At 31.6% G+C, this 27,056-nt stretch overlaps 3 protein-coding genes across 3 annotated transcripts; 2 read left to right on the plus strand and 1 right to left on the minus strand.

Moving 5' to 3' along the window:
• The first annotated feature begins 3,473 nt into the window (after window positions 1–3,473).
• On the plus strand, window positions 3,474–5,871 carry LOC111626946. Its single transcript, XM_023370487.1, has 3 exons — window positions 3,474–3,536; window positions 4,549–4,659; window positions 4,737–5,871. The coding sequence occupies exons 2-3, from the start codon at window positions 4,569–4,571 to the stop codon at window positions 5,573–5,575; spliced, it is 930 nt and encodes a 309-aa protein (XP_023226255.1). The 5' UTR covers window positions 3,474–3,536; window positions 4,549–4,568; the 3' UTR covers window positions 5,576–5,871.
• A 567-nt stretch (window positions 5,872–6,438) lies between these two features.
• Window positions 6,439–8,347, minus strand: LOC111627130. The gene is made up of 4 exons (XM_023370699.1): window positions 8,304–8,347; window positions 7,716–7,889; window positions 7,590–7,644; window positions 6,439–7,511 (listed from the first exon to the last, which is right to left on the minus strand). Exons 2-4 carry the CDS (start codon window positions 7,767–7,769, stop codon window positions 6,943–6,945), a joined length of 678 nt encoding a protein of 225 aa, XP_023226467.1. The 5' UTR covers window positions 7,770–7,889; window positions 8,304–8,347; the 3' UTR covers window positions 6,439–6,942.
• A 4,116-nt stretch (window positions 8,348–12,463) lies between these two features.
• LOC111627139 (NADH dehydrogenase [ubiquinone] 1 beta subcomplex subunit 5, mitochondrial-like) lies at window positions 12,464–26,629 on the plus strand. The gene is made up of 4 exons (XM_023370711.1): window positions 12,464–12,578; window positions 20,120–20,331; window positions 24,771–24,877; window positions 26,356–26,629. Exons 1-4 carry the CDS (start codon window positions 12,488–12,490, stop codon window positions 26,498–26,500), a joined length of 555 nt encoding a protein of 184 aa, XP_023226479.1. The 5' UTR covers window positions 12,464–12,487; the 3' UTR covers window positions 26,501–26,629.
• Window positions 26,630–27,056: the final 427 nt, after the last annotated feature.

The raw sequence follows: 27,056 nt of genomic DNA on the forward strand, positions 1-27,056 counted from the left end.
TACATTTTTACGGATTAGTGCTAGGCTATGAATGAAAAAATGAAAATCGATTACAGAAATCGATTAGGATATGATAATCGATTACCACGCCTTTAATAACAACAGTGTTTATTAAGTTAGTAAAACACTATTATTTCTAATAATACTTGTTAAGAAAAGACCACTCACAGTTTTCACATTTTTATAGAATATTTATTAATTTGTAATTGCAAATCTACACAATATTATAAAACAAACTATAATGAAAAACAGAGTATATCGGTTAAGCGCGCGGCCTTACACTCGCACAGTTGGGCGCGGGGAACTTTGGTTCCCCTGTTTTCAAAAATCAATTTTTCAAAAGTCAGTTTTTTTCGCGATTTTTTTATATCAGATGTTTGTGGGCATGTGTTTTTGATTTATTAATCAATAAAACTACTTTAAATATATCGTTTTTATTTATTACTAACGAAAAACAGTCTTCCATTTTTAGGAATTTTTCAAAAAAAATTGTCAACTTTAGAAGTGTATTTTACAAACTGTAAACAAGTCTGATGCTATCTAAGCTCTCAATCGCTTTCCTGTATGTGTTTTTTAACTGCCACAACAATTAAATTCTTTATACGAAACCCCGGGCCAAAAATATTTCAGTACAGTAGAGCATCGATTATCCGACTCAATTGGGGACTCGAGTTGGTCGGATAACTGAAAAAATCGGATAACCAAAAAGAATGAAAAAAAATACATGTAATTAGTATATTAGTATATCGCTATTAACCAACTTCGCGTTGAATTTTCATCGATGTTAAGCCTAATAATTTTTTTAAATAATAATCGTCGCTATTGTATCGTTAAAAATTATTTTTAAATTATTTTATTGCTCACAAAACAAACAACCAGTCATAATTAGAAAATTAAGTCTAGTTTAAATATTGGCTTCCCTTCAATGGTCGAGTCGCTTTTGCCAGCTAAAACACGCAAAAATTTAACGAAATTAATATTAAAGTAGCCAAGACATAGCTAAATATTGTAGTGCCACATCACTAGCGGACATTTGAAATTTACCGACTAGAACGGTCGGTTAACCGATGTGACGGTTAATCGGGGGTCGGATAATCGATGCTCTACTTGTATTTCCAAAGATACACCATCTAAAATTCTACCTCAACTAGAGGTAAAAATGGAGATTATTGGCAAATAACATCGATAGTAAACTTCTTTTACACTGTAATTGGTTAATTTATATGTCTGTTATTAGATCCACCTATAAAAACAATTGCTGGAAAAATTCTCCGGAAATGCCACGCCCCCGCAGGCTACCACATCGAAGTATGTAAACAAGCTCTATAAAATCGCGTGTTTTAATCGTTTTTTTTCACTTCTAATTTGCTAACGATAAGTCGCTTGACAGTATTTAGACGAATGTTTATTCGTCTAAATACTGTCAAGCTACTTATCATGTTTTCAACCCCATTTAGCAATAAATATTCCCAAGAAACTCCACCTTTCAAACTTTCAATGCTAAGTCTATGGGAAACTTTTATGCCGTTTATTGGCTTTGAAAATCTTGTTTTTACGCCTTTTATGCTCTAATTGGTCATTTCTATCATGACTGACTCGATATCAACCAATCAGCGTTTTTTTAGAACTGTAACTCAGATCCGCCCACCTTTGTTAGTCACGCTAATAAAACTTACTCCGTTAAGCGCGCGCGGTACATATGTTACTCTTGCATTTCGGTGTGGCTTTGTGTCAAAATTTTTTTTTCGTAGAAATTTAAAATTTTTTTAGTGCGATCTTCAGTACATCGAAGGAAGGTACTGAGGGCATCATTTTTCAACATTAAAAACATTCAAAAAAATACACGCGTTTAAGCATGGCGGGGGAACTATAGTTCCCCGCGCGCCTAACCTCTTCTTCATCTTCTTCTTCTCGCACTCTCGTGACTCGATCTCTCAGTCCACTCCTGAGCTCTGACCGGCGGGAGAAATTTGTTTAATCGATTAGTGTTTCTATTCGATTATGAGGTAATCGATTGCGATTGATTAATTGCCCAGCACTATTACCGACAGTCCTAAATATCGCATGATTACCAAACCTATTACTATGAAGCACGCAACTTTTCTATTCGCACGGTTCGTGTGGAGGATCGGCCCGTGCGGCTTTATTTCTCCGATAAAGCAGAGATGTTGGTATCTCATGAGCCCACCGAAAGCTTTATTGCTTGGCCGTACGCGGGAAACAGGGAAAATGCCTCCCAGAAAGTCTTTTAATTAAGGCAACTGGCACTATTCGGGCGTTACGGAAGTGGAGAAAAGTCGGAAAACTCCCCGAGGCCAGCCCGCAAGCACGCAACTTATCCTTTACTTTCATTTTTTTAATGCCTAGTCCAGTAGCGTGCCGTCATTGGATTTTCTAAAAAATAAATATATATTGCGCGATTATTTTCATGTAATTAAAATTAATATTTTATTATAACCGCATTATGTATCTTTATTATAAATTTCTATACTACATGTAAAAAAAAAAAACGATAAGATCGCTGTTGTATATACCAATATCAGTGGTGGAATGGAAGCGCTGTATTGTCAGCTTCCAAAAAGCCAGATTCGTGCATGCGCTTTACAGAGCACCAACCTTACGCGGTTTAGTTGGTGGAAGCTACACACGTATAACGCTTCCATTGATTCTATCGAGGACCAGTTCTGGGCTGTTAGTCGCCTGCCCGCTAGATATTTGGCCGCCCTCGCCCGATTACGCGAATCGCGAGTAGATTTATAACTTAACCCAAACGATAATAATTAACTGGTACGTTTTTATGATAGTTCTGTATAGTTGACAGGAGTTTAAAATATGTCCCATTCGTATGTCCCATCTTTAAGGGGATGTAGAAAAAAACGTGTACAATTCTTGTACAATGTTAAAAAATTAACTGTTACTTTGGCAGCATCATTTACAACTAAATTTAATGAATAAGGGAGATGCACGAGGTACAGAAAAAGCTCTAGAATTTATTTTCCTTAAATTTACGATTTATGTATCCGTTGTCATAAAAATTTGTCTTTCCACTTCTTTCCCGAGGCTACAAATATTCGAGTACAAAGTAACCGGTTTCAACTTATTTCTATTAAATAATTAAGAGATTAGGGAATTGGGGACATAAATAAAACCCTGCTGAACCAGTCGGAATATTACTTATAGTAATTGTTTCGTATAAAAGTCGCCATTTGTAGTACTGTACTACTAAAAGTTGGCTTATTGATTAGTGTATTAGCATTATCATTACCACAAACAAAAAATAAAAGATTTATTTTTAGAAAATCATTAAAAAGGTAAATTTATAAAGTGCATTTCGATTAATTTTGGAAGTTTTCTTAACCCAGGAGGAAGATCTGTAGGAAATATGATATGATAAGAAAACACTTCTGGTACGGATGCAAGTCGGTTGCAGATAAATTGCAATTTCCTAATTTAATTTTTTTAATTTTATATAGAAAACTGATTGGTCTTTAGACTGTAACATGAAAAGTTATTTTCTTACGTCTCCTGGACGAAACGTGAGTATTATTAACTATTATTAACCTGAAAAAACCAAATAATTTATTAATTTATCTAATAATTGTCGATCTTCTATGATAAAATCCGTTTTTTAATAAATTATTCTATTTTTAACCATTGAAATGTTAAGAAAAAAATTGTTACTTAACAAATTAAAGCATAACGATTACATTAAAATGTAGATTTTTGTCATTATTTACAACTTAAAATATGATAATGCAAATGAAATTGCGTACAGTGAACTAAGGAATTCGACTTAAATTGGTATTATATGAAAGAAAATTCAAAGAAAAATGATAATTTATATAAAGTTAAATGTCTTATTAAAAATTAATCGTGTATTTTGATTAAAATATATACGTAAATGAAGAATTTGCAATTGAATTTAACTTTATATCCATTAGTTAGTTGAGTATCATGCAATATAATGTTTACATATTAAGAAAGACGAATGATATTATATGAGTAAATTAGTAGTATTGTTTAAAAGATAATAATATCGTAATAGTTAATTAATACTTTAGGATAGGATAGGATAGATGGAGCACTGCAACTCAATACAAAAGCGAATCTGGCTCCTTTTTATGTATTAGACATGTCAAGAGAACTCAGAAAAATTCACGTGGGTAATTCAATGGGAATCTGGCCGTTCTTTAACTGTTACACACGCGAAAAAATCCACGAGACCGCCCGCTAGTAGGACGCGAACCCGGGATTACCAGTGTTCAGAGGTTTTATCCACTCGATTTGGTTTATTTGGTTTAAATATATTTAATTACGTATTTCTAGCTCACAGGGGCCGACTGAATAAAATCAATGAACACTAGTAGTTGGTCGTGGGTTCGGACCGGCCACGTGAAGTTTTATGGGTTTTATTCGCCTAAATAAGGTCCAATTTTCCATAGAAAGTCCTACCGGAAGGCAACCCCCTTGGCAAATCGCCCCTGTGTCGCATTACTTTAATAAATTTTTCCGATTATAACTTTTAACAACAATTTCAAATTTTTTCAGAAGTTTCAAAGAGAATCGACATGATTTATTTACGTTGGATTGCGATATGTTTTATTATAATTATACCTTGTATGATACAAGCCGAAGATTTGGCATCAAATGTGACTACGAGTGAGTAAATTGATTAACTAATTATTGTATAAAATTATAAAAATTTAATTTAAGTTTTTAAGTATTATTTTTTTTAGCTGACAATAACAGCACTAATGCAGATGATGGCTTGGCAAGCATCAACAACAGTTCGACTCACGACGAAGAAAAATCAGAAAATAATACAACCGTAACAACACAATCAAGTAATGCAACAAATTTGGAAAGTAATAATACTTCAAACTCCATTGAAATAACCGAAATTTCAATTCTTCAAGATGAGAATTCCACAGATTTAGTCCACGCTAACGTAACAGATGAGAAATTCATCAATAACGAAGATCAAGACTTCAATCTTACCAAACCTTTGAGCTCGAGTGCTGAAAACAACGATATATGCTCTAATTTGGGTAATCCTAACGATTACATAGACAATTTGATCGAAAATATAGTAAAGAATTCTTCGGGAGAAATTAATCTACCTTCTAAATATGGATTCTTCACATTAACAAATGGAAGAATGTGGGACCTTTCGAATGCACAAAGAATTGGCGATGCCGAAGTCACTTGTACTAATTTTTCCATAGCTGTTCAAGCTTTGTTACGCTTCGAAGACGTGAAAGCCATATATACTTGGCGCAGAAAATCCCTTTTTAATACATGGAAAGGGAAAGCATTTCTTCGAGTGGATAAAATTGATATCCAGTTTGGGATAATACAAAATAATACCGGAACTTATCTGTATTATTTTAAAATCAAAGACATGAGCGGCATTAAGGTTGAAGTTACGGGAATGACTTATGTAACATGGGCCTTATCTCGATTGACAAATTCGGTGATAAACAACTTTCGTCGAACCGCGAGTGTTATAATCGAAGGGCCTTTTAAAGAAGCATTCGCTATAGAAATTCGACGTACGAATTTTCCTTTGGCTTGAAATTATCCTTACCTCCTTCCTAACGATTATTTTATTATTATTATTATGTATTCCATTTAATATCTGTTAAATTCTTTAGTGCAAGGCATGATTTACAAATAAGCTGCAGCTTAGAGCCTTGCACCATCTTCCTTACTAATACGTATTATCCAGTAGGGCCTCTTGTATTTTATAACGTAGGGCCACAACATGATTATATCAAATTCTGAGTGTGGCGTACGAAATTTATGCTGTAATACTAAATTCAAATCTTATATAATAAATTGAATAAATGACATAAATAAAGGGAAAAAATTCCGTGGATGTGTTCTTGTGTTTGTTTGTATTGATGCCTAATATTTAAAGATGGGGTAAAGATTAATATAATTTTTACATAAATTTTATATCCTAGTATAATTGAAAAGTTTTTTTCTGCATGTATAGATGTTAGTACGTGGGGGGACACGTTTTTATTTACCCACTTCGAAGTTTAATTACTCCCGTGCCTTGTGGCGAAAATTTCTGAAAGTTTGCAGGGAGATTTGTATATTCGAAGGATCGGTACTAGTAAATTTTAGTGATTAAAGGTCGAGGGAATGGTGAGATAACGGGGATCGCGTGTGTCTCCAGTAGGGTCGGACTTAATGACGATTTTACTCGTTATTAGCATTTACGTGTTTTATAAAACCCATAAAAATCCTCAAAATTAAACATTTTGCCATTTTATAATAGTTAAAAATATAAAAAGTTTTTTAAAATAAAATATCATAACAGATGGCGCCACCAAAATTTTAAATTTTACGGGAAAGTTAAGCAACTCATTGCTGGATTTTTTAAAAATCAGATAAATATTCTCTTTTTATTAAAAAAAAATATCTTTAATACATTCAAAATTTAGGTCGGAATTCCTTGTAATTCTATAGTAAATTTGCATCAATTTCTTTTAAAAAATGGCTGACGATTTATACATTTAAAAAAAGACTGTTTTCGTGTGTAGTGTATGTATTAATAGATGCGTATGTCTAAATTACAATTACAACATTTAATAACGGTTACATTTTTATTGAAACTGTAATTGATACGAAATTGGCATTTATAATCCATCAGACTCGAGATATGACACAGTTGTAGAAATATTTTATGACAGTAAAAACAGAAAAAATAAAGACAAAAATTTCTCTAGAAATTATTTCATAAAGAGATTCTAATATTTAATAATTAGAATACATAAACAAACTCTTCGTTACTTACAAAAAATTATGTATTCCAAGCGTCAACAATTGTATTTTTAACCGATTTAAACGAAAATACAGTCTTATGTCTACATATATTTTTGTACAATATATATATATAAGAAATTTAAAGTCAAATTAATCAAAATGTCTTATTTAATTCTGAAGAGAGAAGACGACACCACTTAATTGATTACGTAGAGCTTCACTGAAAGTATGCTTGATGGTATCGTGAACGGTTTGCTTGAAGGCATTTATGGCAGGGCCTGTTATTTTTTCCTTTGGCCAAGTTATGAAATTTTCACCAGTTAAATATACTTCAACGTTCCTCATTTTAGTCACCGTACACGATGCCAATTCCGGTAGTAAATGTTCTTGCCTTAATTGCTTAATTTCGATGAAAACCATGAATTCGTCTGCTTTAAAATTAACCGTTCCGTCTAATTTCCTTGTCATCATTCTTCTCTGCCATTTATAACTTCCTTTCAATTCTTCGACTTTCAAATGGGCCGCTATAATAACTTCTCTATCTTTACAGATTATGGAGCAGCTATTTTGGGGTGTTAAAGTCGAAAGGCCCCAGGCATTACCATCATTTAACTGGATGAAATTCGTATAATCTTGAAGTGGAAGAGGATTTGGAAGTTGTACGGTTGCATTATGAACCAATCTTTTAATAAATGGCTCTACTTCGTTTTCCTTGCACGATAATTTAGCAACTAGACCTTAAATAAGGTATATTTAGGGTTTATATTTTAAGAAAATTTGATAAATTTTTACACTAGAAAAACAACGATACTTACAGTTTGTCGTGTGAATATGAACGACGAGTGTCGATATAAAGATAATAAACAGCTTCTAAGTTTAAAAATCAGCACGTTAAATGTATAAATTTTATGAATGAATAAACTAAAAGAATTAATTATTACCTTGATTATGCAATAACGAAGATTTGTCATGTTGACGTATCGAATTGAAGACATGAAAGAATTTAATAGTGCACGTGTGCCACTCACACCCCTCTTGTCAGAAGTGAAGCGTGATAAGCATTTATATCGCTGCTGTTTATCACTATAATTGTGTTTTCCTGTGTTTAGTTGTTGCTAGGATGAGAGAAAAACGTCAAAATGATGAAAGGATTTCGTAAAATTTATATTTCTCAAATTGCATTTTTTTAAAAAAAATCTAAATTAAGATAGTAATTCTTGTATATAAATTTGTAACGTGATTTATTTTCGAATATTTTAAATTTTGTTCTGTAATTACGTTCTTATTTTGTAAATACAATCGACTTTTTATCATCTTTCCTTATCTAAAGATTAACTTATTAGTTCATTAACGTTAAGAAAACACTGAATAGGCCTAAATTTATTGTTATAAATTGGTTTAATTTTTGAATTATCTTCAGAAAACATAAAATTATATGTTAACTAGCTGTTGCCCGCGAAGGTTTTGCAAGCAAACCCCATTTATGTTCAGTATTTCAACAACCGTAGTAATTGTTATATAACACCTACCGCCGAGAATGACGAGAATTGCTGAGAATCAAACAAACTACTGTATTTTCAATTTGATCAATTTTCTGGAACGTTTACAATCGTTCTATAATCGAACCGATACGCAATGACAAATTCGAATTTAAAAAGGTTCGAACATTTGATTAAAAAATTGAAATATATAAAAATATTTATAACAATGTCTGAAATGTTATTAATTTAATACACTTAAGTACTTAATGAAGACTAAACGTAACAAAAAACCGCACGTAAAATAGTACAGTAGAAGCCGTTGTTCCGGTTAAGCCTTAATGCTCCCCTCTCCCCCCGCGGGGGAATTTCGAAAAATCCCTTCTTAGTGAACGATTTCATGACGTACCCTAACTGTGTACCAAATTTCACCTCTGTAGGTTCAGCGGTTTGCTCTGGGCGATAATGAACCAGTCAGTCAGTCGGGACAAGTAATTTTTATATATATAGATTTTATTTATTTACAACCAAAAAAAAAAACGGTTTTGACTTTATCTAACAAGTGTTTAGTGGTAAAAAAACCACTGAACACTGTACTTGATAGCGGGTTCGCGCCCGACCAACAGGCTGATCAGTGGAATTTTCCGGGTTTCTTTATATCTGCAACACCTAAATAAGGCCAATTTCCCATAATGCGAATGACCGACAGAATGATCAGTGGAATTTTTCAAGTTTTATTTACATTTGTAACACGCAAAAGGGCCAGTTTCCCATATCGCGTATAAATAACAAAGTGGCCAGTGGAATTTTCCAGGATTTATAATTTAAATATGGGCCAGTTTCCCGTAGAAAGTCATCTCGAGTGGCATCGCCTCTTGATTGATATGCTTGACACGAGAGATCTGCTGATGTGTTGCTTTGCCGTATCCTATCAAACCAAATCACCTGACCTATTTTCTTTCGATTTAGGGATTATTCCTAAAAATTTACTTCATGCTTTAACGTTAAAATATGTTTTATAATCTATGTTAATAATTACAATTCTTACAGTACTTGTGTACTATCAATTTCGTCTGAATATTGTCTGATAATTCCATTTTAGCTATCAATTAGCTCGTATCAAAATTACATAAAGTAGGATATTGGTGAAAGATATATAATATCTAGGTACGATTGCCGAATTAATTATATCTTATCTAAGGAATACATCTCGGATTCTTCTATTTGTAAAGATAAACTTTTGCAAACATAAAAATTTATTAATTATTTATCAAATGAAACCATGCTATATCGAAATATTAAAATTACATTAGATATAATTATAGAATTACGTAAACAAAATAATTGTTTACAACTAAAATTACTTGCCAAATAAGCTGCGATTATTTATTTCTAAATTGTAACTTTGTTTATAAGAAAGTTGCGAATAAAAAGCATTATTTTTGAGGGAATTTACATTTAAAAAATACAAAACAAAAGTGTTGCTCCTTACATTTTGCTTTCTTGAAGTGAAGAAAGACATCATTAAACATGATGTAATTCTTTCCTTCTTGCAAACAGGAAGAGGGTATTTTACTACACCATTATGAATTCTCCCGGGCCTATGGCAGATGGCAAGATAATGCTTGAGAAATGTTCCCATGAAAATCTGTAATTGTACTGATCGAGATTCGGTCAACAAATTGATGCATTTACAACTTCGCACTTGGTTGCGGTTTGGCGCCTAACCAACGGCCTAGTCAAGTGAAATTTTCCAGGTTTTCATCACCTGCCTAACACCAAAATAGAGATTCTTTTCTTTTAAAAAAAATTCTCTCTGCCCTGTGGCACTAGAAGGCCTTTTAAGGAAACCAATTATAAATTTGCCAGGCCGAGTGGGAAGAGGCAGGCCGACATATTCGGGACAGGCATTCCAGGAAAATTCCTGGAACGCCTGTTTTGATAGGTTTTTTTACATCTACCGAATTCGAACCCGAGTCCCCAGAGCAGTAGGTTAACGCCTTAACCCCTTGGCCATCCAGTTGGCATATGGATAGCAATAGGTTACTTCAGGCGCATAAAACTCTAGTTGTTGATTAAGATTAAATAAATGAATTACAATGTTGAAAAGTTTTGATAATTAGCCAACATAAGGTCCATTCATTTAGTTAAGATAGTGTATACTTTACGTCAATTTGATGTCATCATTATAGTTTTACAATGATTAAGTTGAAGTAATGACGTCAAATTGACGTAGAAGTATGCACTTCCCCCACCAAATGAACAGATCCATAATATAACATGATAAATGATGAAAACCAGACCTAAGAGGATTTTCTTAACATTTACACGTACTTTTAAAGCATTACAAAAAGTCATGCATCATTTATTTTTAAATGAAATTAATTTTTTAAATTGTAATTAATTTCTGTGCAAATATTTATTACAGCTCAAAATGTAATTATTTATACAGAAAATAAACAATTTTATTTTATTTACGCGAGAATGAATGAATGGTTTCTCATTAATGAATGAGACGAATGAATTTTTATCAGCTCCAGCCGGATGACCGAGCTCCTGATAAGAATACAGTCTACTGCTCTGGGATCCAAGATCAAATCCGGGTGAGCAATCCCAGGAATTTTTCACGAGCAATCTATTCTGGATAAGTATGGCCAAGTTTCTCATCACTCGACCGCCACTCTATTATAGGATGGGTATGATTAAAAAGGTCTCTTTGTGCCCACAGGGCAGAAAGAGTAAAAAAAGTCTTATCAATTGTAAGATATCATAAATTGCAAATAAAACCGAAGTCAATTGTTTCCTTGTAGCTTAATTAAAAATGCTAAACATTTCTTCCTAAAGCATGAAGTATCCATTTCTGATACAAGGAAAGAAAGTATAATCTTCAATAGTAAGACACAAAAGCACTCGAAAGACACTCGGTCCGGAGCTCTCATACATTAGAATGATTTATAACTTAATAACTAATCTGCAAATATAAAAGAAACGATGTTTATCCATTGTCTCGTGCAACTATTTTTATGAAGTTATTTGTTCGTAGTGTGTTGACCACTTTCCTTCATTACAGGGCCAAGTTAGCCCCGAGTGCAACCAACGTTAGTTAGATGTTGGAGCGTTCATTATGGGAGTGCCGATCCGACGTTAAATCATAAAGTTTGAAGCTTCTTGCATAATGTATGATACCCTTTTTATAGCCTGTGCCCTTTTCTCGTTCCGTACATGGCACAACTCAGGCCGTTCAAGTAATCTAATCAACACGGACAAACGAATGACTAAATATTCAATACTAAAATGGAGGTGCGTCTCAGGGACGCCCGTACATTGGGGCACGCGGCTCAGTGTACGTCTCCTTTTCGTCTCAGTTGCCCTTTTCTAATCTCCAAGAGGATCCCAAACAACAGAAAATTCTTGACTTCTGGCCTGTTCTGCAAATATAAAAGAAACTAATGAACGATATTTGTCCATTGACCTATGCAACTTCGTCGTATGTTGACCAAAACGCCATTCCTTGTTTTCGAGCCAAGTTAGCCCCGCTCCGACGTTGAACCATAGAAGAAGGTTTGAAGCTCCTTGCAAAATGTATGATGTTCTTTTTATAGTTTGTGTCCCCTTTTTCATAGTGGGCGCCGTTGGTGCGTCTTGAATGCCCTAAAATACGCCACGTTAAAATTATCTACACTAACCTCAAATTACCTAGAATGGTTTATTGGTATGAAATTCTCTCTCAATATTTTTTGAAGGCATATAGTTCTTCTTTCACGGTTACTTTTCCCCAATGGAATTGCTAATAATTTTAACGTAACTGATGCACGATTAGAAACATTTAAAAGCGCGACAACAAGAGGGCATACTTAAATAAGTAATACACGAAATAATGTTAATTAAATCTGTAAAGAAGCAGCAATAGCTTTTAACTATCGTTTAACCAGAAACCCCCTGGGCCCTTTTATCACGTGACTCTCTTTAGATCAATCATAGATTACAATTGTCGGCACATCGACAATCAATCTTCCAACAGGAAGATCCATGTTGGATTCCCACTTTGGTGACTCCTTACAAACTCATCTTGGAAAAGCGTGAAATAATAATTTATGTTTAAAGAAATTTCGTACAATTACGATTTATTAAATTTTAATTATTTAAAGTATTATTATTTTATAATTTCTGCATAATAATAATTTCACTACTTAATCAGCTGGCAACACTCATTAGTGAAATTTATAAACAACAAAATGGCGGTGTTAAGTGTAATGTGTAGAAATTATGGGTTAAAACAACCCTTAAAGTTACTAAATTCGGTCCTATTCAGAAATATTCATACAGGTATGAAATTTCTGATTTATATTACTAAAATATTACACAAATCTAACCATAAATATAACTTAAAAGATGCTAGAAACTATTAAACGTTAACCTTAATAACCTAATTAACCTTGCTATATTCTTGAAGGAAAATACAGTATTTTCTTAGTGGATGATGATCATCATTCAGTCCTATATAACAAGAACAGTTCATAAAGCAAAGAAATACGTTCACTCGTTATTCATGTTTTTTATTCATTCATATCTTCTATTTTGATGATGATCATCATCATCACCATCATCATCAAAAATACACCATAGAAGATATGAATGACATTATCAACATACATTAAGAAATAGTTCATCCATTATCATTATCATCAGAAGACCTCACATAAAAAATACATACCATGTATTCTCGAATGCACACCCGATATTCGAGACGTCAAAACACAAAAACGGTTAGTTTGCAAATGTCGTGTATCAAAAACATGGCCTCACAAAGTAAATGATGTAAACACTGATAAATGCATTTTTTGAAAATTGTTTTGTTTTTATGTTTACGGTGTTTCATGATGTCCACATTTTTCCAATTTATTCACTTAAGATTTTATTATTGGTAGGGAAGCTTGACGATATGCAAAAGCATAAAAGTTACCAGGTATTTAGTGTAATACTTAAATATGTTCTTTGGCATAGTGGATAACTCTCTGCTTAAATGCAAGTTTATAAGAGATTCTTCTGCCAGACATTGTTTGCCTGACATGCTATAGTTCAAACACTGCCAAACTGTTCTGAAATTAAAACAAAGTAGTGGGAGGGATGTGTACTGTGTCTACATTGGTGGTGTAATGTCTGTGAATTGCCAAGCAGAGCAAAGAAAGGACGATGCAAATGAGGCTGTGTTGAGTTGACTTTGTACCCGATTCTAATGCGCACACAATCTTTGAGACCGAAAAAGTCCAAAAAAGGTGTTTATTAGAATTGAGAAAACACAGTATCTGTGTATAAAGCTAGGTTTCCGTATGTAATAATTATTCGCACTGGGAGCATAGCAATTTAATGGCACCAAAAAGTACAACTACATACTTTTATGGGAGCAATGATTATTGACATCAGTCAAATGGTATCATAAATTTGTTTCCACAAATTTAAGTGATATCATTTGACTGATGCCAATCAACTGGTGTCAATAATCATTACATGTAGAAACCTAGCTTAAGAGTATATACAGTGGCAAACATAAGTATTGGAACATCATAAATTTCCAAGTCAAGTTAATTATAAATAAAATATGAAATGTTATAAAAGATTTGAATATTTCCACTTTATTTTACTTGTCTACAATAAACATTTGCAGGAAATTTTGTTTTAAAAACTGTCAATAAAAAAATTAAAATTAACAAAAAATTGCCTGTTAATAGTTTTTCATGTGAACAAAATTATTGGCACACTATAGAAAAGTTTAAATTTGCTGTCTTTTAATAAGAATTCAGGATATATAGTGACATTTACAAAATTACCTAATACAAAATATATTTAGTAATTTAATACAACACTATTCTTGGAAATGAGATACAAAGGGCAAGAAACAAGTTACTGAGAGAAAAATAATAATGTATTTATCTGAAGAAATAAAATCTTATTCTGAAATAGCTACAGTGATTAAAAAAAAAAAGCTAGTTTACTGTGCAGATTTTAAGCTAAAAATGAGAAGAATTTTTTTCACAGTTTGTGTTACAAGGGTCATCCAGAAAGTAACGACCTATTGCTCATTCCGGATGCTCAGTTTGATCTAGGGCTACTATCTAAGGTCAAATAGTTTCCTCGACGTCTTTTCTCAGTGTTGTGTGAGTTATAGTCGAAACAAGTTGTTATTGTGCATTCTGTGATTGTCAGCAATGAACAGTGTGATACAAAGTCCCACCGACTGTGAGTTATTCGATTTTTGAATGCTCGGAAGTTGAAACTTGCAGAAATTTACCGTCAACTAAAGGAAGTGTATGAACGAAAGAAATGTGAGAAAGCGGTGTGAAATGTTTAACCTTTCAACAGTGGGATAGTCAGATATGGTACTATCCCTAAGTAGTGGAGAATAAACATGGGAAATTTTTAAAGTATTTTTCCACGCATTTTTTTCTCATTACCATTTCGGAAAAAGATTTTATAAACAGTTATGAATAGTAAAGAAAAGTCTTTTTTTATTGTTACCTAATTCATTTTTTATGTGAATTTTTTTTTCACAGTAGTTTTTGACGATACTCCCAAAAGAATTTAACGGATATATTCGTCCCTCACCACTGCCACACAATTGCCCTGGATGGATATATCCATCCTTCACTGTCGAGTGGTTTTGTCGAATGGTCCCTCACTCTGTATTTATTTTATTCTGTATGTAATTTAAAGATCTTGCCCACTATTTTGTAGTTCTGCATGGAATCTACAATGTACTCACTGCTGTTCGCTTATGTTTTTCTGTATTCATTTTCTTCTACTAGTAATTTTGTGGATTTAATGTCGCGCAAATATTTTGTTTTACTAAAGTATAGTATAATTTAATTTTATTTAATTATAATTCTATGGATTTTATTTATTAACTTAAAGTTCTGCATGGAATCTACAATGTACATACTGTTGTTTGTTTACATTTCCTGTATTTTATTTCCTTGGTAGTGCTCATAGCGGAGCCAAGGTATGTATTTATGCTTCCGTAAATAAATTGATTGATTGATTGATTGATTGTCGAGTGGTTAACAATGGACAAACAGATGTGCATGACAAAACTCGACCTAGACATCTGTCACTCATCACAGATGATTTGAAGAATCAAGTGAAGAACAAAATCATGCAAGACAGTCGTAACCTTGGACGAGTTACACGTTTCTTTCCCTAACATTTCTCGTTCTTTGCTTGATGAAATTGTCTCTGAACATCTTGGCTATAGCAAAATTTGTGCACGATGGGTTCCTTGGCAACTGACTGATCAGCACAGAACACAGAGAATGGGTGTAGCACTGACATTTTTGACGCGGTATCACGCAGATGAAAATGCCTTTCTTGATCAAATTGTTACTAACAATGAGACATGGGTGTCTCACTTCACCCCAGAGACCAAGCGCCAATCATTCAAGTGGCATCATCCCTCATCACCCCAAAAATTCAAACAAACTTTGTCAGCACAAAAACTCGTGGCGACGGTTTTTTGGGATCGTAAGGGATCGTTTGTTCTCTTGGTGGATTTCATGCCAATAGGCACTATGATCAATGCAGATCGATATTGTGACACCCTATGAAAACTATGGTAAGCAATCCAAAATCATAGGCATGGAATGCTTTTTCATGGTATTGTGCTTTTTTACGACAATGTCCACTCTCACACTGCTGCTGCAACCATAGGCGTGCTGGATCAATTTGGATGGGAAATTTTTGATTATCCACCCTACAGTCCTGACCTTGCTCTTTGCAATTTTGGCCTTTTCACGAAGCTCAGAGTTCCTGGGCGGGAAATGTTTTGGAAGTGATGATGAGGTGAAAAATGCAGTAAACAACTGGCTTAATGGACTGGCAGCAGCCTACTACGACACGGGAATTTAAAGCTTGTGGACAGATATGACAAATGCTTAAATAATGATGGTGATTATGTAGAGAAATAAAGTAAGCTTGAATTTTGTAAGTGACATGTTTTTGTTAATAAAATATATTTCTTTCATTTATTAAAACTGAATGGTCGTTACTTTCTGAATGACCCTCGTATTATATGAACTGTAAAAAAAATCTTAAAATTATATATTCAGAAAATTCTGCTCAATTAAACAAAGAATCTAACATTGAAGTACACCCAATAAAAATACACAGTGATTTCAGATACAGGGTATAATTCTAGAGTGGCTAGGTTTCGAAATCATTTGTCAGCAATACCAGAGTAACCAAATACAATTTGCTAAAACCTATTTACATAAACAAAATGCTTTTTGGGACAAAGTATTATTCTCAGGTGAAAGTCAATTTAACTTTGTTCTGATAATTGATTAAAGTATGATGAAACCTCATAATGAGTTAGATTTAAGCATCTTTAAGTCAACTGTGAAATACAAAGGTGGTGGAGCCACACTACAGGTTTGTTTCACTGTTTTTGATATTGAAGAGTTCATATTTGTAGATAAAAACAATTTATTTAAATATTTTAAAAGAAAATCTTAAAAATGTATGGATAAATTAAATCTTAGATAAGGCATCTACTTCTAACAGTCAACAATCCAAAGCATGCTGTTTATATTGTTCATCAATGGATTATTTGTAATACGTTCATACTGTATTTCCCTGCAGTCTCAAAACCTTAACCTAGTAGAACAAACTTTGGGCTATATTAGAAAAACAAAATTAGACATCATCACATCTCTGAAACTGAATTCAAACATAATTTTGATGACTGGATTAATATACCACTAGAAACTACAAAAAGATTCAATGCCAAACAGGTTAAGAAGAAATAATTTCTAGCAAATAGTAAAACTTTGATTATTTCAATTAATTCAGACCTCAAGCCATCTAGATAATTAGATTTTTGTTTGAACTAGCTATTTTTTTCATATCCAAACACTCCATTATGTATGTGTATACAAAATTATGTGCAAATAAATATTAAATGTGGAAATTGCCTACAAATGAACTTATTATTTCTTATATTTAGAAAAAAATTACTTTTCATACATATACATTATACTACAATGCCCATTTATTTTTAACAAAGTTGGAAGATAGGATAATTGGCATTTCACTGTATTAATTTTTTTTACTGTTAAAATTAATTTGTGTGCAACAATATTATTCAACAAACCTGTAGCTATACATGATACTTTGATATTTTCTTTTACTTTTAAATAAATTNCAGCAATGAACATAAAGCCTTCTTACTTGTTAGTATTTCTTATATTTAGAAAAAAATTACTTTTCATACATATACATTATACTACATACATGCCCATTTATTTTTAACAAAGTTGGAAGATAGGATAATTGGCATTTCACTGTATTAATTTTTTTTACTGTTAAAATTAATTTGTGTGCAACAATATTATTCAACAAACCTGTAGCTATACATGATACTTTGATATTTTCTTTTACTTTTAAATAAATTTTGTATTTATATGAATGAAAAGAAATCAAATAATAATGTAATTTTTAAAAATTTGGTCTTGCTATCAATAGTTTGGATTTGAAAGCAGGTATATTATAATTAACTAGCCATACAATACTTAGGTTTGCCACTGTATATACACAAGGTAGTCAAACTTCAGCTTGCAAGCAGCCTGCAGCTCTTCTAGACTCTTACTGTGGCTCTGTTGTACTCATACAATTTCTTTTTTAAGGTTAGTACATACAACTTGTACATATGTAATAATTTTGTAAGTTTGCTCTCACCTGATAAGTGATATATAACTCCTATCATGATAAAGTTTGCCCACCCATGGTATATATTGTGTAAGAGAATTTATAGTTTTATTGTTTTTACAAAATATATGATGTCATTTTATTTTTGTGACATCATATATTTTTGTCACAATAATATGTTTTTAAATATATTATTATACAATATAAATAAATAATTTTTACAAAAATATATTTTGTAAAAATATACATTATTGTGAGGCTTCAGACAGAAACCAAACCCCTCACTAAATGTGTTTTAAAATGTATACTCATGACCTATACTCTTAACAAGGTATATTATATTGTAAATACAAGGCACGTATATTGCAATGGCAGAAATGTATTATGGCTGCTATGAGTGGTTTGAATTAGAATTTACCTGGACTCATTTGTCATTACTCAGTGATCTTACTGTAAAAGGTTCACTTACAATGAACAAAGTTGAGATCAGTAATGCAAATTATATTATGATTGTTTCTTCCTTTAACAAATCACTGTTTTTTTTATTAGAAATGGAGTTATCTCTCTGTCATGAATAGATTGTAAATAGTGGTTTTATTTTTTCCTCCCAAAAAAGAACATATGTAATGAAATGTTAATATATTACAATGCAATGACAAATAACAAGTTATGTTTTTCACATAAGGCTAACATTTAATCTATTCACTTGCAACCAAATTTCAATAAATGGAATAATAATATAAAAAATTAATGATGAGTTGAAATGGTTTCTTTTGTACAAGTAATAAAAACACAGTCTTTTGGCATTGCTTTAGTTTAATTTGAGAAAAAATAGGTACACAGATGCTTTCGACATTGCGTAAATGTTGTTCTCAAACAGAAAAGAACATATTTAAATACATTCTGATCTGCCCGAAGATGACCATTCCAATCTAATTTACATTTGAAACTAAACTGCACAAAACTAAATTGTTTAACTGTTTAATAGACTTAGCACATTCAGACAAGGACAAAAAGATTTGGTCTTTTGCTTGACTGGATCAGTTCTATTGGCAAGGTCAGAGATTGTTTTACATAATTAACAGAATTAGTCAGGTGTCGTGACAAGGGCAGACCCAAAAGAGAGCTGCTGGCTTGCTTTGGATTGGCTGGCCTTCAGATCCACTAAATCTTAAAACAGAAGAATCAGAAGGAAAGACATGCTATTCACTACTTGGTCAGTCCACTGGATACATTCTGTGTTCTCATATCTATACCTTGTAAACATCAGTGAATAAAAGACTCAATGTAAAAGACTGGAGTCATAAAGTGACTCCAGTGGATGGCAATACACATACCTAACACGAAAAAGAAAACTCGCTAATTCACTGTTAATTGTAAATTCACAACAATGTAGTTTTATTTGGTGTTCAGTGCTCTGTTTATATTTTTTTTAATAGTTTGTTTTATCAAATTTAAATTAACTATATTCATATTTTTTGGATATATTTTCTAGAAATTAAATTTAATAAAATGACATAACAGTAAAATTACAATAACAAGGTACTATATTGTAATGATTAAATATTGCACCTTTTATTAATTAATACTGTATTATCATCAGTTTAATATAAATATATACTAAATTGATGTTATTCTGTTCAGACAATTTAATAGATGAAGCATCAAATATATCAGCCTGCAATACTTTCTTTTAGCAAGTTTATTATGAGTTTAGATGGGCCCTCAATGGGGATGGCCAGGTGATGAGGAACAGGGCCAACACATCCAGGCGGACCCTCACCAAAAAAATTCCTGGGAGTTCTTGATCTGTTCAAATTTTATCCTGGGACTCCTAGAGTGGTAGGCTGCCACTCTAACTGCTCAACTGTCTGGTCAGCTTGCCCATACTGAAGGACTGAGGTTTCAGTTTGGATTGTAACCTCAGAAATTTTCACAGATAGTTTGACCAGGTGTGTCAGGCCTCATTATTCATCACCTGCTTGTATCATTGTGAACCTGGCTGAATCAGCAATGAACATAAAGCCTTCTTACTTGTTAGTACTTAGATGATGGAGAGTTAAAATAGTAATAATAATACAATTTAACTAAATAATTATATTTATAATGTTAGAAAATAATTCAAAATATAATTATTTATGGATAATTATTCTTTTCTTCCTTTTTTTCAGATAAGATTTGCAGAATGTCTGATAAAAAAATTTTTCACATATCTCCATCCAAATTTCAATATGAGAAATTCAAAGATTCTCTCCACTTTTATTTTCTTCTTGGTGCTATACCTTTGGGAATCCTAATCTTTTGCGTCAACGTATTTATTGGACCTGCAGAATTAGCCGAAATTCCAGAAGGATACGAACCTAAACATTGGGAGTATTTTAGAGTCAGTATAATTCATTTTTATAATGCAAGGTGATTCAAAAAGTCTTTATTTGAATTACCCTGCATTGAAAATCTTTCATTCAATTTAAAAAGAATATAGAATTTTCATTAAAAGACTTTACAGAATCAATTGAGGCATTAATTTATAGCAAAACACATCAACTGATTCTGTAAGTTTATTGATCAAAATTCTAAATATATACAGTCGACCCCCTTATAACACGGGTTCCTATAGTTCGGATTCCTATATCATGACAAAAAAATTGTGACAGTATTCGTACAAACATGATAAAAAAAAAACTCGTATAATTCGGTAAAACATCATTGCCGACTCGTGTCGCGACAGGATTGGTCGAATCTAGACCAATAGCGGATATTGCACAAACCATTGAGTTTAAACGAGCAGCGGACCTACTGAAAACCATTTATTATTTAACGGCCATAAAAATTATATTTATATTAATGATGTCTCCAAAGTTCAGCAAATTTTTCGCAAAAAAAAAAATAATTTAGCAGGAAGCACGCAAGCGTCATCCGATGATAAGCTCTACGACAAAAGCAAGCTTAAGCAATGGCATAGTCGAACGGTGCATGCTCAGTAAGTAATCCTACAATTTTTTGTTTATAGCATAGTTTATATGGATTATTCCCAAAAAAATTATACGTATTTTGGAAATGTTGAGTCGAATTAGTCTAGAATCGATTAATTTTATGGAAGAAACCTTTCAAACAGCCGTAGTCCGTAAACTGCAAACGTGCCAGGCTGTGATTGGCTGGACTCATAGAAAATGGATTCATAAAAACCGGAATGTATCTACCGTGTTATAGGGGGTTGACTATAGTAAATACAATTAATTATTTCAAATAAACAGTCTAATTCTTTATTGGACTATAAGCCTAAATAGCTAAGTAATTTGGCAGGAGATGGGCTGCTGGTCAACTATCTCTTGTTAAATTTAACAAAGAATCTGGCTGTTCATTGATATTTAAAAATTTTTCAAATTTGAAAAGTCCTTTTTGAATCACCCTGTATATAAGGGTAATCCCAAAAGTAAGGCCTCCTATTTTTTTTAGAAATACAAAGAAACATTTATTTTCAATAATGTTTACATCATTTTAAAGCTTGAACGTTTATCTATTTTTCTTCATAACCGCCATTCTGGTCAATGCATTTTTGTAGGTGCAGTGGCTGTCTTTGTGTGCCCATGTCATGCCATCTTGCCGCCATGTCATGTTAAACCGATTGAAATTCCTCGCCAATTTCTGGAAAAGTATGGTGAATTGTGCATGAGGATGTCCACAAGTGGTGTGGGGAGTTTGCGCTGGTCGTACTGAAATTCACAACGAAGAAAGAAATGGGAGACCATCAATTTCCGATGAGACAGTCACAAAGGTTAAGCAGACCATGCATGAAGATCAGTGGATCACTCTGGATGATCTCTGCATTTTGATTCCTGGGATGTCCCAAAGCACTATTCATAGGATTTTAATAGAAAAGTTACAATATTGAAAGGTATGTGCAAGTCTTGCTAATTGGCAGCAAGCTGGTATGACGGGCATACAAAAACTGCCACAGCACGTACAAAAATGCATCAACCGGAATGACGATTGTGTAGAAAAATAGATAAATCATAAATGTTCAAGCTTTAAAATGATGTAAACATTATTGAAAATAAACATTTCTTTGTATTTGTAAAAAAATAGGAGACCTTACTTTTGGGATTACCCTTGTATTAGAGCAATATGGTTAAGTGAAATATATAAATAAGTTTATTAATACCTTAAAACTAAACATTAAAAATTTTATGAAATATACTACTGTAAAACCTGTTTGAGACATAAGTGAATAAAATGGAAAAATTTTTCCAAATGGAGCGATCATCTATGTTATAAAAGGAGTTTTTTAAATGGCCAGCAAAAAATATTTGGTACTGTGTAATTTCAATTTATGTATGTTTTAATGTAGAATAGTAAAAATTTTATTGTGGTAAGAATAATTTTTTGTGTTTTTTCCGATTCTTCATAATAATAATAATGACTGAATTATTTAAACTAATTTAATGCTTGTTGTGGTTCAGTTTTATTTTCCCGACTGTTATATATACGTAACAAGGGAAAGTATTGAAATCATGTCAAATTGGACCCTTCGAGTATTTTGCAAATTTCACATTTTGAAACCTCTCGAATCCAAAAAAGTCAAAAAAACAACAAAAATATTCCATGGATGTATGTGTTGGCATATATTTCACTTAATATTTCAGGATGGGGTAAAGATTAAGAAATGAAATTTGGCAAGATGACTTGTATATGAGGAGCATTGGTGCTATTTAATTTTCATGGTGAAAGGCCAAAAGGGCAGGAAGATAGAGGGGCTCACATGTCATATCTCAAGAGTGGTAGGACTTAATGACAATTTCATTCATTATTTATTTACAGTTTTTTTTTTATAAAACTCACTCCTACCCTCAAAATTAAGCATTTTGCCATTTTATAGTAATTAATTAATTAAAAATATAGAAAGTTTTTTATAACAAAATCTGATAACAGGTGGCACCAAACACTATTTTATTATTTTACTTAATAATGTAAAAGTTTTTTAAATAAACACTCACAACAGCTGGGAAAGTTACACAACTCAATGCTAGATTTTTTTTTAATCTAAAGTATAAATTCAGATACTAACTTTTCTAAGAAAACTTATCTTTTTGTACTATACTCGTTTCCTATAATAAGAATAGAATCGACATGATGGATCCTTGAATCTGTATCACTCCACTGCCATAGCTAAACAATGAAAATTCTTCAAAATTGATGTTTGAGATTAAAAAGGAAACAAAATAATGTTGCATGACATCACATAACATTTTGTTATCACATAACATAACATATAATTTCAAATTTTGTGCAAAAATGTTGAAATGCTATAAAAACATATTTGATATACGATGTCTTTTACATAACCCCACAAAAAGAAATTCACTATAGTTATGTTGAGCAATCTAGAGCAGCAATTCCCAACCCTGGGTATGCGATAGGTTGTTTAGGGAAAAGATGGAAGTCTTCACACACCTTTAATGTGTGAAGACTTCCACTCAGCTTGGCAAAATTTTTAAACAACCAACATATAGCCCTGATTTAGCGCCAAGCAACTTCCACCTCTTTCCTGAACTGAAAACGTGGCTATGAAGGCAAATGTTTGAGATTAATGATGATCTTTAAAATAACATTAACACCCATCTCAAGTAACTGGCAGCAACATTCTATGAAGAGGGGATTGCAAAGCTCATTCACAGACACAACAGATGCCTCAATCTTCATGATGATTATGTCAAGAAGTGAACATGTACCTGTACTAACTTTGTACCTAACTTTTGATGATAAATTTATTATGTTATTTATCAATACAATTGTCTTTGTTTTATGGACCATCGGAGATTGAAAAAAAACTACCTATGTATATAGACTAATGAATATCAATTCCATTCTTATTCTGCAACTATAGAATTGTTTTATTTTTAATAAAACATATATTTATAGGCCTAAAATATTTTTATAGTTAACTTAAAGTTAACTATAAAATGCAATATATACAATGCAAAAAGTTTAAAAATATATATATCAATCATATTTTTGTAAAGTGTCTTTAGTTTTGTTTTTAAGTTTCATTTACTTCATTATTTTGTATGCTTAATAAATAAAATTATTTTAAAAATATAAAAAATGGCATTGTTCTTGCTAACTGCAATTGCCAATTTTAACAAAAATTACAGCGGATAGTGAAATACTTTAGCAAAATTACAATTTAAGATTAAGATCTCTTTTTTTTTTCTTTTCTAATTAATTTATTAGAATATAGTATTAGAATAATTAATTAATATAATTATTAGTAGCATAGAGACTTGATCGTCTGAGACTATTAACCAAGGTAAATTGTGGAAGAGTTCTTTGATAACAAGGACATGTAGTATAGTATAACTCATTTTATGAATTAGATGGGTGACATATGGTACTTGAAAGGGTTTCTACAAGTTTTAAAAAGGAATTCACTCTGGTGAATTCTCAAGACAATACAAATTTTAATAAAATGATTGACCAAATACAAGAATATTACTATAACATTAATCATTTATACCAAATATTCTGTTATCCAAATTTTTGATTACGCAAAGTAACCTTGATCCACATTACATTGAATAAATGAGACTCTACTGTATTACCAGTAAATGGCTGATGTTTGTTTTATTATGAACACATTAGTTATCTAGCATTTAAATTATTACTTTGTTTAATTTGATTTGTTAGTATATTAATAGGAAAGAGTTTCTAAAAATATTTTTTTTACATTCTTGATACATTTGTATTAAAATCTTACCAATAATAGTTTTTTTTTTAATTGAATTGTTATAACAGGCTTTAATTAATTTTCCTATATTTTTTTAGCATCCAATTCAACGATTTTTTGCAAGGTACATCTATGCAAGCCCACAACAAATATATGAAAAAAATATGCATGCCTTATGGGAAGAAAGTGAAAAAGTGAAATGGAGGTAATTGAATATTTTTTCTATTGACAAATATAAACATTACAAAATGAATAATAATGTATTTTGTTGCAAAATATGTTTTTTTTTAATACAAAAAAATATATATATAATAAATAGAAAAAATCAAATATATATTATTGTAACATCATAATGCAACATTATTTTTAATAATCTTTTAAGTTAAAAAAAATCACATGAATTCTGGTATGGACCAGAAGCTCCTATATAGTTAATTAGAGTTTCTGGTCCCTAAGCTTGAATGATTTTATTAGAGGTTCTGTTAAGGTAGGTCCCTTGAACAGAAAGATGCAAGAACATAGGTTGAGGTGGTTTGGCCACATAGAGCGAAGAAGTGACAATTATGTTGGAAAGAAGATTGAAAAACTGGTAGTAAAAGGAAAGAGAAAAAGAGGAAGACCAAAGATGCATTGGAAAGATAAGGTGGAAGAAGACTTGAACCAGAGGAGACTTAAGAGAGAAGAAACCCTTGATAGGGAGAAATGGAAAAATGTATTAGAGAAGGAAATGCCAATGCCATATAAACATGGGAAAAGGCAAAGATGAAGAAGAAGAATACCCAATAATCAGTTGAAAACTAAACATAATGAACTAATTATTTTGTGTACAAATATAAAAATGGCATTAGAAATTTCAAATTGGAATAAACTTAAGTCAGTACTTGAACAAGATAATTGGACATTAATGTTCGTTTTGATGTCCTAGTACAAAGTTTTTTCAGTAGCTATTATACTGCATTTATTCTTATAACATTTATTCTGCATTTATACTGCATTTATTCTTATACAACTTTTATACTGCATTTATTCTTATAGCATTTATTCTATGTAAATTTGAAATAGGCTACTATTTACATCTTGCAAATCTGTTTTGTCAAAAATTTTTTAAGATCAAACACAATAAAAATAAAAGCAATATTTGTAAACCACAGCTGTATGGTGACAATCTTAGTAATTAGACAAGCTGTTGTATTTAAAATGATGTCATACTTGTTCACATAAATGAGTTTAAAATCAAAACATGACCAGATAAAGAGAAAATACTGACTGAAATTGAATTGAATGCAGAAGAAATTCCATATTACATGTTTAAAAATTGCTATAATTTATTTAAAAATTTAAAAAAGCATTATAAAAGCAATGATTTTGGATATGAAATTTTCTGATAACTTATCTTCAGATGTAAAAATAATTTTATAAAACATTTTTAAGGATCCCGAAAGTCTGAATGCTTCTCAAATTTTAAGCTGTTAAATTCTGAAAATATATTTTTTGAAAGTTTATCATTCATTAATAACACTTCAGAATACAGATTAATTACAAAATACAGAATCAGAATACAGATAATAATTTAAAAATCTTAATAAAAGTTTGAAATTATCTTTTAAATTATAAGAATATCTCAAAAATATATATTTTTAAATTCGAATTTTTATATGTTTATTAATTTTAATATACTTGTAGGAAATTGGAGAGAAAAGTAAAAAGTTTGATGGCAGAACGCGACGATTATAGATCATGGTATTTTATACCAGTCGAAGGAAAATATCACAGATACACATTGAAGGAGGAACATAAAGTTGACCAGTTTAAAGGTTATCAACTGTAATTTCATGGAATAATGTAATTCGATTAGTTTGAATTGAAAATTCAATGTAAAAAATATATGAACAGTGAATAGTTCACAGATTGTATAGGTAGGTTATAGAAAATAAAAATCTTCAGTTTGCTTCAGTAAGTTTTCTAATATTTTTTTCAATATTTGCATAAAATGAAATTATTTAATTAGAATATTTTCTACATATAGAAGACTTGCTTTACAACCTTCATGCTTTTACATTTGGTAGAAATTTTATATGGCAGGATCCACTTATTGCGAGCATGGATGTTGTCATACAAGTTAAAATATATTTAAATGCCCTCAGATTTCGTTCTTTTTAGACACCTCTGGAGGAGTTGACTTTTCGTTACAGGCTATTTGCCCATCTTGACATACAAAAACCAATCAGTCTACCTGGTTATTAAGTTCCTCCACTTAGAGGAATCTATACTTTGTTCTAAGGCTCAAAATGGAATGAAATTTAAACAGCAGATATGTCAAACAACGTGCTGACATGTTTTGAAAAGAAATTTTCCGACAGATGGCTCTGTAACAATAGTCACTT

This window comes from Centruroides sculpturatus, unplaced genomic scaffold, assembly GCF_000671375.1.
Source record: "Centruroides sculpturatus isolate CEXI.00-Female unplaced genomic scaffold, Cexi_2.0 scaffold33, whole genome shotgun sequence".
Taxonomy (NCBI): domain Eukaryota; kingdom Metazoa; phylum Arthropoda; class Arachnida; order Scorpiones; family Buthidae; genus Centruroides; species Centruroides sculpturatus.